Source organism: Tachysurus fulvidraco, chromosome 8, assembly GCF_022655615.1.
Source record: "Tachysurus fulvidraco isolate hzauxx_2018 chromosome 8, HZAU_PFXX_2.0, whole genome shotgun sequence".
Classification (NCBI taxonomy): domain Eukaryota; kingdom Metazoa; phylum Chordata; class Actinopteri; order Siluriformes; family Bagridae; genus Tachysurus; species Tachysurus fulvidraco.
Window position 1 is genome coordinate 10,776,272 of NC_062525.1, and position 13,748 is coordinate 10,790,019.

Here is a 13,748-nt window from a genome sequence, read left to right on the forward strand (position 1 = left end):
ACGGTAGGGAAAAAAGAAGAAACCTTGAGAAAAGCCAGACTAACTGAAAGGAAATCCATTCCGATTATACCAGAGTGTGGGATTATACTGTAAATTATTACAATAAACAGATGCAAAAGAATAAAGTCAAACAGTGTGATGAAAGGATATTCAGTATGAGTAAGTTGTAAGAATCTCCGGAAGATGATATCTGTTGAAACAACGCTGAGTCACGAGCATGAACGAGGTTTGCATCTTTAGAAAGTTCTATATATGACAGCATAGCAGAAGGTAACACAGGCATGAGGGCACCCTGGGACATCAGCATCCCAAGAGGCATGGGGTGGGTACTGACAGCATCAAAACATCCTGATTATCCATAATCGTCTATTCCTGTAATATCTCAGTTCTGTAACTTCAGAGAAGGTTAAGAGAAAAACAATGTAAAATACCTTCTGATTAAACAAAATGAGCCAAAGGAGCATGGATAAAGTAAGATTATTATGGACTCTTATCTGCTGCATTCTGGACTAACTGGAGCTTAATGAACCTATTTTAATGTCCAAAAATAGTCAGGGTTAAAAGAAAAAGAGGACTTATTTCTGCTTCACATAACATATTCATCACTAAGCAATGTTTCTCACATAAAAACGGCTATCCTAGTAATATTGAGTGTTGTATAAAGTATTAGAAAGCAATACTTGAGTAAAGTATCGTACTAGAAAAAGACTTTGGTAGAAGTGAAAGTTACCTTTTAGAATATTACTCAAGTAAAGGTAAAAAGTAAAATTTCATTGATTTTCTGTAGGCATAAGATCATTGGCGGCTCTAGGATTTCATCTTTAGGGGAGTTTTATTTCTAATATATATAATATGACTACATAGTAAGCCAAAAGTTATGGTATTATTAAATGGCAAAAGTGGACACCAAAATTTTATGCATGATGCCAGTCTTGAATCAAATCAGTTCATGTATGTGTGCATTCTCTACAAACAGTGTGTCCAATGAATGCAGTCATTAATAATAAAAAAAATATTCACAAGACAAAGACCAAATCAATGTTATTTTTATTTAGTATTGAATGGATTGTTTGCATTAATATTTTGTTCGTGCTATCAACTCTGGTAATAAGAATAGTGTAATTTCACTGCTTTTGGTTGCCTTATTTGTGGCTTTCCACCGATTAACATTATAGATAAACACCTCCAGCTCTGACTGCGCGTGCACGCTGCGCGTTCCTCCGTAAAGCGTGCGGAGCGTAATGCAATCTGGGAGCAGTGAATCGCCAAACCTTCCTTATTGCAGTCGCACACATTTCTTCTGATTTTATTTTGTAGTAACGAGTAACGAAGATGCTTAGTGGAAAATAACGGAGTAAAAGTATACATTTTATCTAGGAAATGTAGTGGAGTAAAAGTGAAAGTTGACATAAATGTAAATAGCGAAGTAAAGTACAGATACGTGAAATTTCTACTTAAGCACAGTAACAAAGTATTTGTACTCCGTTACATTACAACACTGGTAATATTATCAACACCAGCTTCAGTGTAGATCCTGGAGTAATCTCTAAAATAAACCTATAATAATCACAGCACATTCCTCAACTCCTGCACATTACGGAATTGAAAGAGATTTACACCAAGCTGCTGATGTCCCTATTAAAAGTATTTGCACTTCTGTCTTAGCTTTACTAACTTAGATGTTCTCAGCATCCAGGCTCTAATGTCCATTATCTATTTCTCAACTTTATTAAGCTTGTGCCTGTCATTTGGTTTTGCTGACACAAAACAGCTGTGTCCTCCTCATATCAGAGGAAGTTAATATCATGTGTTGAAATAATTGCACCCAGAGGCAGCATATATAAAGAAAAAAAGCAGTGTCTACAGAATTAAGCCTTGTGAAACATCAACCTTCTTTTTCATGCATGGAGTCATCCGTTAACCGTTACATTTACAAGCTGATAGCAATAGGCTAAGACCAGAGCCAGGAAAGAGCCATTCCCTAAACTGCAAGAAAATATTCTAGTTCATCTAGAACATTGTGCTCTATTGTATTAAAAGGTGCACTGAAATCAAATAACACGTTTCTAACACTGACATAGTAATGCATTAGACCTTATATAGGCATGTAAGACAAGTATAAACATGTCTGTTGTTTAAAACTTTTGTGCAGTTCTGTATAATAACCTACTTACAAGAGGTTAATTTAAAAAAAAGAAAATTGGAAATTTTCCTCTAAGAATGAAGTCAATGCACAGGATGCTATTTAATTACAACATATCGACCCTATTATACAAATGGTGAAAGGTTGCTTGATTTCATTACGTCGTGGCTGGTCTGAGCAATAGATTCACATTGGAGGCCAATTCTAAACTGTAAGTCACTTTGAAAAGTGGGGAAGCAATAGATATCCTGTCAAGTCAATAGCCTTACAGATCAATGTCCATGTGAGCAGGTGCTACATTTCACATATATATATTTCACATAGCCCAATAATCCAGTGCATGCAAAGTAAGCTTGCTGACATGAAATGGATTTTCTTCAATATTTTACACAAAATAACTCAAATATTATTAAATAAACTACAAATATGATATCATTAAACATATAGAAAGCATGATTATTCGATTAGTTTTCAATTCAATAAAATATGACTTCCTACTATTCAAAAGTGTGGCTTAAATCAAAACACATCATGCATTATTTGGATAAACAGCTGTAAATAAGTAAGTATGTATTCACTGATCACTGCTCTGACATCCCTATAATCCCTTAGTTAGGATGCATTTAGACATCACTACCACTGGAACCACACAGAGTACAGATTCAATTTCCTAGGATTAAATTTCCTGTGCAGCCCAAGGGGTTCGTACTGTAACAGGAAGGACAAATCAACCTTCCTCATGTAATGCTATAACAAAATTGATAACTCCTGTACAGACCTACATCACACACAGTAAGAGATATAAATAGAAAAAAGCAGATAAATAGGAGAGAAAATGAGAATAGGAGGAAGGTGGGATCAATCATTCAGCACTTCACAGAGCTGTGTGCATTGCCGAACGTGATGATAAGAGAGTCAGAAGCGAATGCCTTTCATGGTGCTCCCTGGCGCACAAACCCAAGAGATAAAATGTGACATCAACTTCCATATTACCTGATACCAGTGCCTCAAAGACCTCCATGACCCTTTTAACCACCCACCTCCATGTCTAATCTGACCTATAGGGTGCTTGCTTGATCTGTAAAAGCTTCTATCTGGCACTAGGCAGGCTTTTTGTTCTGAAAAAAAAAGCATGTAAATATGAAAGCAACAAGCTTTGTTCAGATACAGAGAATGAACTCCTCACCAAAATGACCTGCATTTTAAAGATGTACCAAGCATCAATGCTGCTGATCAAATTGAATAATTACAATGTTTGAAAACTACTTGGAGTAAACTTTTGTATAATGTTTCTTTTGTTCTATAATTTAAAGGAGTATTCAAGAAACAGTAAACATTCTGATTAATTATTTTCTATGCATTTGGGTCTCATATCACCTATTTTTCTATTTTCATCATATTTCTTGATTCCAAATTTGTTCTTTTATTCATCTCCTGCACTCTAATCTGATCTCTAAACTGATGCTGATTCTCTTTCTCTCTTTTTTTCTGGTGTAAAGGTGTTATTAGAACTGCTCTACCCAAAATGGATCGTGAGGTAAAGGAGCTTTATCAGGTTCTTATCCAGGCCAAAGACATGGGAGGCCAACTGGGAGGTCTGGCAGGAACAGCAACCATCAACATCACCCTTAGTGACGTCAATGATAACCCACCCAGATTCTCCAAAAGTAAGCCACTTTATAATTATACTTAATTCAATCCAAGCTATTAGTACAATGTAAAGAGAGGTGTATTGTACTATCATAAGCAGATATTTCCATGCTATATAAAATGCCTAGAATACAGAAAGCAAAGCAAAACTGAAACAGAGATTATGATTCATCCACATTGTGCTCTGACATATAAATGGAAATTTGCAGTAAATAAGCAAAATATAATACTGATACAGTGCAGCACACATAATAACATATTTGTTTGTTAAGATAGTTTTGTATCAAGTTCACATTCAGGGTATTTGTACCTGTTTCAAAAGAATCCTATGTTGCTTGATCTGTGAAAGCGTCCTTCTGACATTTGAAAAAGCATTAGGTGAGCTTTTTGTACTGGAAAAGAATATTAAAATATAAAAGCAGCAAGCTTTGTTCAGATGTAGAGAATGAACTCCTAACCAAATGACCTGTAGAAGTATTTCACAGGCAATTCTTATCGAGCGCTGATGATTACATTTTGAAATCAAATATAATGTTCGAAAACCACTCTGAATATTGATAAAACAATAATAACGTTGTCTAATTGTTTTGGATGCTTTTGGAATTACATTAGGAACTATTGCACTTTTCAGCCGCTGAAAATGGAATTAAAGGCCAATGATTTCTAATTTAATTCCAAATGAATCGGTAAGGTAAACAGTAAGGGAACTGGCCATACAATTTTTTCTCAGTCAGTTGTGCATTGCAGCTATTAGGTCTAAGCTCAGTTAGCCTTTACCTGCTACTGAATCATCATAGTCCTTAAATTAATAACAACAATTTGCTGATGTAATGTGTATTGAGGAAGGCTAACAGTGGCTAACGCTGCCGCCTGAGAGCTTTGATTCTGAGCTCAGACTACTGTTATGTTACTGTTTTTTCGGATTCCTCCCACCTTCCTAAACATGCTGATAGATGGATTGGTGTGTGTGTGTGTTTGTGAGCGAACACATACTGTACCTGTTCTGAGATGAACCTGCATCCTTTCAGGATGTATTTCAGCATTGCGTCTTGTCTTTGCGTGATTGACACAGAATCCACAGCAAGCATGAATTAATGTGTATTGAGCTTCAAATAAATTTGACACTAAATTAGACAATATATTTTCTCTATTATTCAAACTTAATCTTTACATAACTATATAATACAAAATCAGACAACTAGGAAAAGTTTGTAGCTAAGAGCTAACACAAATATCTCATAGCACATACTCTGTCTACATGTATATTAGTAGGTACTTTATATTTATATGCTAAAAGTGTATATGTATGTAATTAGGTCAGGAGAGAATGCTCTGACATTCACTGCGTGCTGGACTCTGTCCCATGTGGATGATTTTTTTCTGTTTGTGTCTTTCAGTACATTGCTCTAATTTGTCTAATGACTTTGCAATTAGCTGAGGTGTTTTTTCCCCTCTAAATGGCCACTGAGAATTAACTTCAGCTAATCAGTACTGTCAGTGGTGACAACAGAAAATTTTAAACAAGGCATTCAGGAAGGATCTGGGGAACCTTGAAATGGCATAGCACAAATGTATCATAGATAAAATTCAATTTTGTTAAAAAAATTGACTGTTTAAAAGGATAAATTGTATTTACAAAATATGATGGAGCACATAGTTACTATTTTCTAATGTAAAGAATAATTAATTCATTTTTTTAGAAAATATGATTGATTAGTATAATACTTTGTGTTGTGCTTGAGTAAAATCTTAAGGCCAACTTAGCCTCAAATACATATTTGTTAAAAGATTTGGAAAGAGGAGTTTCAGTGTAAAAGAATAAGTTGCTTTTATCAGCAATTGAATGGTAAAGCATATTATGTGCATTGACAAGACTTTGCTGACATTAGGGGGCTTTCTTGCACTGTGTTGTCACATGTCTCATCGATACTCACCTGTTTGTAATCGACTTTTTATCATGTCTATTTATTTACCCCGTGTTGTGTTGTGTTTACCTTTGCAGAGTCCTCGTCCTTTTTGTGTGTCGGTTTATGTACTATGTTTTGCCGGTTCCTTATAAATATCCTTTTTACAGAAGTGAAATGTAAATAAACCCAGCTAAAAGGCATACATTATTAAGAAGACTAATCATGTGTTTCCTACATCAGATACATTCCATTTGCGTGTGCCTGAATCTTCGGCAGTGGGTTCTGCTGTGGGACGAATCAAAGCCCATGACCTGGATATTGGAAAGAATGCTGAGGTGGAGTATAACATTGTCCCTGGAGATGGAGGATCCATGTTTGACATCATCACCAATGACCACAACCAGGAAGGTCTTATTATTCTTAGACAGGTAAGACTTAATTAATGACACACAAACTGTACATGCATTCACACACACTCACACACATGCGCACACACACATGCGCACACACATGCGCACACACACACACACACACACACACACACACACACACACACACACACACACACACACACACACACACACAGAGGTGATTAAAACATATTTGGCCTAAAACATGAACATACTCTAATTTATTATGAATATGTTTAACCATATTTTCATATACTGTACATTAATAAAATGTTTTGTGACCAATTAGTGTCTCTAGCCTAACTCTAGACAATTTTTTAACCAGTTCATCTTCTAAAGTTATATTTTCATCACAAATGTATTTAATACATGTTTTTAACAGCATTTAACAGAATCCCTTATCCAGAGCAACTTAGATTTTACACAACTGAGCAATTAAGGGTTACAGGCTTTGCTCAGGGGCCCAGCCATGGTAGATTGGTGGAGCTAGGATTTGAACTCCCAACCTTCCGATTGGAAGACTAGTACCTTATTCACTAAGCTTCCACATCCCCCAAAGTTACTAGCATATTCTGTGTAAAAATACAAATCCTTGTGTTAGTGTACATCCCAAAAAGTTTAATGTTCTAGAATGAAATGACTGCAACATATAACATTGTGTCAGTGGTTTGCCAAAGACTTGGAAGTGGGATGTGCTGTTGTTTTGCATTCTGAAACAGTACCTAATTAGTATAACATATGTATGTTTCATAGATTTTGCCTCCCACCAGTTTCATGCTGATTGCTGAAGTAACAAGTTAAAACTTTTTACAATAGTACTAAGGGTCATAAAACTACAGTAATCTAAATCTGTTAAATGTAGTGATTTTCACATCTGCTAAAGCATGGCACTTTCTATCACTTTTATTTCTTTATGGAAAAATGTTCTATTTTATATGATTGGCAGCCAAATAATGTGATTGATCATTAACATGATTGTGATGACTAGCATCTTGGTTATGGCAAGATGTTTTTTTTTGTTTTGCTTTGCTTTCCTTCTTGTCACTGATCTTTTAGTTGATATAACTGGACAAAGTTTAAAAAAAAAATTGTATTCAACTCGATTTTATTAATAATCACTGAAGCACTTACTACTGATAGATAGATAGATAGATAGATAGATAGATAGATAGATAGATAGATAGATAGATAGATATAGATAGAAATAATATAAGATAGATAGATAGATAGATAGATAGATAGATAGATAGATAGATAGATAGATAGATAGATAGATAGATAGATAGATAGATATACACAGATATGCATTATATGTTAGCTGATAAAAGCTGTTCATGACATGTGATCCAGGGGAAAAAAATAAAAAATTCCAAAGATTATCCATCATTCTCCACCAACACACACACACACACGCACACACGCACACACACACACACACACACACTTGTATATATTGGGCATATCCTCCTGCTATTAAATCTTTCAAGTGATAAAATGCTTTGCTAGTAATTTCAAATTCCATTTTGTCAACACAAAGCTATAAAAAATCACAAGGGAGATGAAAATTGTAGAAAAAAATAAAGCTGGGGAAAGCTGCATAAACAGCAGTCATCCACCCAGAAAACCCTATCTGAAAGTATAAGGCAGGCAGATTATTGTCAGTTTCTAAACTCCAGCGCTGCATCTTCTTTCCTCCAGTCGCCTCAAGCCATAAAAGATCACATTTTCTTTTTCTTTGTCTTCCTCATAAAAGTGTCTCATTTTTCACTGTTGAAAGCAGGTGGGTGACACTTACTGGCACTGTGTACCTGGATGTGTCGTAGAAACATTTGTTTACCTCCCATTGAGGAACATATCTAAGATATTTAGAAATATAGGGGACTTTGTCTTTCTTTTTTATACATCTCTCTCTCTCTCTCTCTCTCTCTCTCTCTCACTCAAAGTCTCTGTTCAGGTAAACTCAAAGGTTACTATATTTTATTTGTGCTAAAAACAGATCCATTTAGAATCACACTTCAAATCATAAATGATGTATGCTCATTGCTTCAGTGCTCTAGTATGCTGAATACTTATACTTTTAATATATACATTTCCCCTACATACCATCAATGCATATTCATTTAAAATGTGTTTATATGCTGTTATAAACACAATGGCAAAGGGCTGTTAAAATAAAATCATGAAGCCATGGTAAACTGACAAGTACACATTTATCTACAGAATATGCTAGAAGTATTCTAGTATTATTTCTGTAATATTAACAGAATAAATATTACTTATAATTACTTACCGAAAAGTGTGAATACAGTCGTATGCAAAAGTTTAGGAACCGCTGACAATTTCCATGATTTTCATTTATAAATATTTGGGTGTTTGGGTCAGCAATTTCATTTTGATCTACAAATAACTATAAGGACACAGTAATATTTCAGTAGTGAAATGAGGTTTATTGGATTAACAGAAAATGTGCAATATGCATCAAAACGAAATTAGACAGGTGCATAGATTTGGGCACCCTTGCCATTTTTCACTACTAACTACTTAGCACTGATTAATTGGAACACACAATTGGTTTGGTGAGCTCATTAAGCCTTGAACTTCATACACAAGTGCATCCAATCATGAGAAAAGGTATTTAAGGTGTCCAATTGCAAGTTGTTGTTCTCTTTGACTCTCCTCTGAAGAGTGGGAACATGGAGGCCTCAAAACAACTCTCAAATGACCTGAAAACAAAGATTGTTCAACATTATGGTTTAGGGGAAGGCTACAAAAAGTTATCGCAGAGATATAAGCTGTCAGTGTCCACTGTGAGGAACATTGTGAGGTAATGGAAGACCACAGGCACAGTTCTTGTTAAGGCCAGAAGTGGCAAGCCATGTAAAAAAATATTGTCAAAAAGAGCCCACAGACCACCTCCAAAGACCTACAACATCAACTTGCTGGAGATGGTGTCCCTGTGCATCATTCAACAATTCAGCGCACTTTGCACAAGGTGAATCTGTACGGGAGAGCGATGCGAAAGTAGCCTTTTCTGTGCACATGCAACAAACCGAGTCGCTTGGGGTGTGCAAACGCACATGTGGACAAGCCAGCTTCATTTGCCAGATTCGTTATTTGGTCATAACAATGGGCGTTATGCATGGTGGCAAAAGAACACAGCGTTCCAAGAAAAACACTCGCTACCCACAGTAAAATTTGGTGGAGGTTCCATCATGCTGTGGGGCTGTGTGGCCAGTGACGGTACTGGGAAGCCGGTTAAAGTTGAGGGTCACATAGATTCCAAACATTATCAGCAGATTCGTGAGAATAATGTTGTGGAATCAGTCACAAAGTTGAAGTTACTCCGTGGCTGGATATTTCAACAAGACAACGACCCAAAACAATGCTCAAAATCTACTCAGGCATTTATGCAGAGGAACAAGTACAATGTTCTGGAATGGCCATCCCAGTTCCCAGACCTGGATATCATTGATCATCTGTGGGGTGATTTGAGCGGGCTGTCCATGCTCGGCAACCATCAAACAAAACTGAACTGGAGAGGATTTGTAAGGAGGAATGGTCCAAAATACATTCATCCAGAACCCAGACACTCATTACAGGCTATAGGAAGCATATAGAGGCTGTTATTTCTGCTTAAGGTGGCTCTACTAAATATTGATATGATTTTTTCTTTTGTTGGTGTCCAAATTTATGCACCTGCTTAATTTCGTTTTGATGCATATTGCACATTTTCTGTTAATCCAATAAACCTCATTTCACCTCATTTTACTGTGTCCTTATAGTTATTTGATAGATCAAAATGAAATTGTTGATCCAAACACCCAAATATTTCTAAATAAAAATCATGGAAATTGTCAGGGGTTCCTAAACTTTTGCATACGACTGCATGTGTATAATTGTGTAGTCATATATGTATACAATATTGTAGTACTGACTAAATATTTTCTTACTAAACATCAGTAATAGTCGTGGTGCTACGGTGGTTCTACGTTCACACAGTATAGAAATATGCTACTGGCTACTTATTGCATTTATATATATATATACATATATATATATATATATATATATATATATATATATATATATATATATATATATATATATATATATATATATATATATTTCATTACATTGAAATAAAAGCAGAATTCAGGAACAGGTAAGTAAGAGGTAAGAGGTAAGAGGTTTGTGTGTTGACATTATTCATTTTTAAATCCATTCACATAATCCTGCCAACTGAACTATAAAGCCTAAGCATCTAGATTTTTATAACAGAATGGACTTTAACCAGAAGCCATGCAATTTAACATAAAAAAGCAATACTGAGTAAAGTGACACTAATAAATCCATGCAATTAAATATTAGTACATAAACCATATAGAACAATCCATAATGCATTATTTGCTAACTACATACTGACTACACACTACATACATAAATTGCAAAAACCACAACAGGTCAAAAGGCAATAAGTAACACACACACATACATTCTTATATGTAAATATACAGTAGAATAGTATATTTATAGTTGCCTGTACAGAGCATCAGTAAAAGTACAAGATGTCAACTTTATTTGTATAACACTTTAAACACCACATGTTGACTAATGTGCTTTACAACATCTAAATATAAAAAAGAAATAAATACAATTTTAATAATAGCAGTACACACATTAACAGTAATAATAAAAAAATATTTCAACAAGCGGGATATGCCATGGAAAACAAGTATGTCTTAAGTTGTATTTTAAAAACGTGTACAGAATCAGCATCCCTGACGTACATGGGTAAGCTATTCCAAAGTCTAGGTGCTACTGCCGCAAATGCACGATCCCCTTTCCGGCTTAACTTGGTCCTTGGAATTTTAAGTAAAATTAAATAAAATAAAGATGGTATAATTCTCAAAAAATGAACAGTTATAGTTTCTAATTTAAAATAAAATCAAATTTCTTTCTGACATTTGATACTATACTTTTCAACAATTACCGTGTTGCATTATGGGATTTTAGTGAACATTCTTCTCAGCTCATTGGATTGGTTGCCCTGATAGTATACATGCGGTTACTTGTTCAGTGAAAGCATGGCAATCATGGGGAATCTAAAGTGCAATTAAAAAGCAGTGAGCTGTGGGGAATCGATCAGTTTAATGGTATCATGTATGTCTGGCTCATAGCTTCAAATCTCATTTAGAATCAGATATGTGTATATATCTGTGGTATATAAAATCTATACTTTATACTTATTGACTCATCTTCAGTAACCTCTTTATTCTTGTTTGAGTCACATTGATCAAGAGCGTATCCCCGGAACACTTGTCAGGGCAGGAAACCCCCATAAATTGGACTCTAGTACATCCAGAAGAATACACACACATTTGGGAAATTTTGAGTAGACAGTTCATTTTAGTGTATAAACTTATGGCAGATGTGAGAAAACCGAAGGATACTGAAGTATCCCTTGCTGACACTGGGAGAACACATAAAAGTTCACACAGACTCAGGAATGAACCAGAGACCTTGGAGATCACCATATCAGATATATCTACGGAGTGTTCAGCAAAGGAGTGTAATAGAAATGCTGCAGGAACAATGCAGTGCAGACTAAGCAGCATTGTGCTCTACAGGCCAACACTACAATATTCCCCAAATCCCCTAAAGTGGGTCAGATGATGATTAGTCATCAGAAATGAATCACTCTTTCCTCCCACTGGTTAGTACAAGTAATGAATAAGATGCAATTCTAGTTATATGAGTGTGTGTGTTTGTTTGCTAGCATATTTAGTTCTTTTAGCATTAGGTTTAAAAGCTCCATGAACTCTAATTAAAATCAGTCTAAATAAAAGGTAAAGTTTGGAATGGAGCACAGTGGCACACAGGCAACGGTGTCTATTATAACTTGTCCAACCTTTAAAACTCTCTTAAACTGTAATTTCACTTTTCAAAGTCAGTGGTAGGCAAATAACCCTCTTATACTAATGGCCATCATTTGAGCTCTCACCATATCACAGCCACTGTGAGCCATTCCATCCCTCCATTAAAAATGTCATTAATTTCCTGTTTGAACTGTAAATCTCTAGAGAGCATGTTAACTGCTAACAGCTCTCCTGGTCTTGATGAGTTACAGTCTTTAGTGCATAGGAGATGATTGAACAAGACCATGATAGGCTCAAGCACCCAAAGAAATGGTTGTGACATCTAGGAGCATAATTAAAAAGAGGAAATGAGGTGGTGTGAATCACACATCACTGATTATGTTGTTCTGTTAAAATCTGTGGTGCTGTTTTGTGTGTAATGTTGATTTCCAGAGTTATTTCAGGAGTGAATAATGCCACCTATAGTTAAGTTTTGGGACTTGCCACTTTTGGACAAATGCTTACCTGCAGCAACAACTTTTTCTATATTTATAATTAAGCCTTACCTAAAGATTCCCCATGAGCTTGAAGAAGAATATACATATAGCCTGAAAAATAAGAAAATAAGAAGAAAATAAGAAAACAGAGTTGTGTTTATACTTAGTTCACGGTAGCAATAAGGCTGTTCCTTTGAACAAAGTAGGAGTGAGTGATTTGTTCTTAAAAAGTGAGCTCAAAGAAAGCAGACTCATATTTATGCAAAACAATGAGAGAAAAGGTGAGATTACGCTGACATTTTACTCTGAATATGTTAAAAGAACAGTACGTAGGTGCAAAATGGAATATTGGTGCATATCTTTTAAAAGGATATTTTAAGTCTTAGTGATAAAACCTTCAGCATTGAAAGTGTATGCCTCTGCATGTTTTGGCACATGTGACAGTGTAGGAGTAATTACACATTTGACTGCTCAACCAAGTAGTTAGTCACTATTTAACACATTTTTTAAAAGCACAATTGTGTATTTCTGTTTAGTACAACTGTTTCTATAATAAGGTAGCATACACACTACAGATTCAGACAGGAAACAACACCATAATTTACCCCTCCTTACTATCTGTCTGTTAAATCCACTTTTTATTTAAGGTGACAGACTCTATGTTTATATGAAGCCTTTATATACTGGTTTCCTGTATGTATGTATGTACTGTATGTATACACATAAACATACACATATAAGCATGTGCATTCTGTAATGATGAGCCAGCAAAAGGATGACCAGAATCCAGTTGTGGAACTTAATAGAGAAGGCAAGTAAATCTAATGAGTCAGGCAAACAGGCAAACAAGCATTAGAATACAAAGAATGTCTCGGTGTGTACCCGGAACTCAAAATACTTGGCACAGAGAATAGTGTGAATACATATTTTAAGTATGCAAATCCCAGAAGTAACCTAGAAATGCATCAATATTTGGGCAAGGACTCCTTTTGGCACTAGTTCTAGGAACAACTCCAGATGTTCTACAGGCCTGTTCCAGTGTCTCTGAACGGTTTGTCAGGGTGCAATCTGTGGATCTCCATAGTGAGTGACAGGATTTGGATGTCATGTGCGCTCATCCAGGATCTCCCTTTGGGTCATATCCCTGCCAGTTTATTAGGTATTATATTTGGGATCTTCTCTGTCGGGAGTCCAAGATGGGGTGAACCAGGTAGGCGGGGGAGTCATCGATGTCTAGTGAAAGTGGTTTCTTCAAAGGTATCTTCTGTGGCTGTAACGGAAGGTGT

The 13,748-nt window shown here is 35.6% G+C and overlaps 1 protein-coding gene across 1 annotated transcript in view; it reads left to right on the plus strand.

Moving 5' to 3' along the window:
• The window catches only part of LOC113662507 (cadherin-12), a 105,566-nt gene that overhangs the window by 63,907 nt on the left and 27,911 nt on the right, over nt 1-13,748 (plus strand). Inside the window, exons 5-6 of the mRNA XM_027177396.2 lie at nt 3,643-3,810; nt 5,941-6,128. Of these exons, the coding sequence (XP_027033197.2) occupies nt 3,643-3,810; nt 5,941-6,128 (356 nt within the window). The remainder of the gene's footprint in view (nt 1-3,642; nt 3,811-5,940; nt 6,129-13,748) is intronic.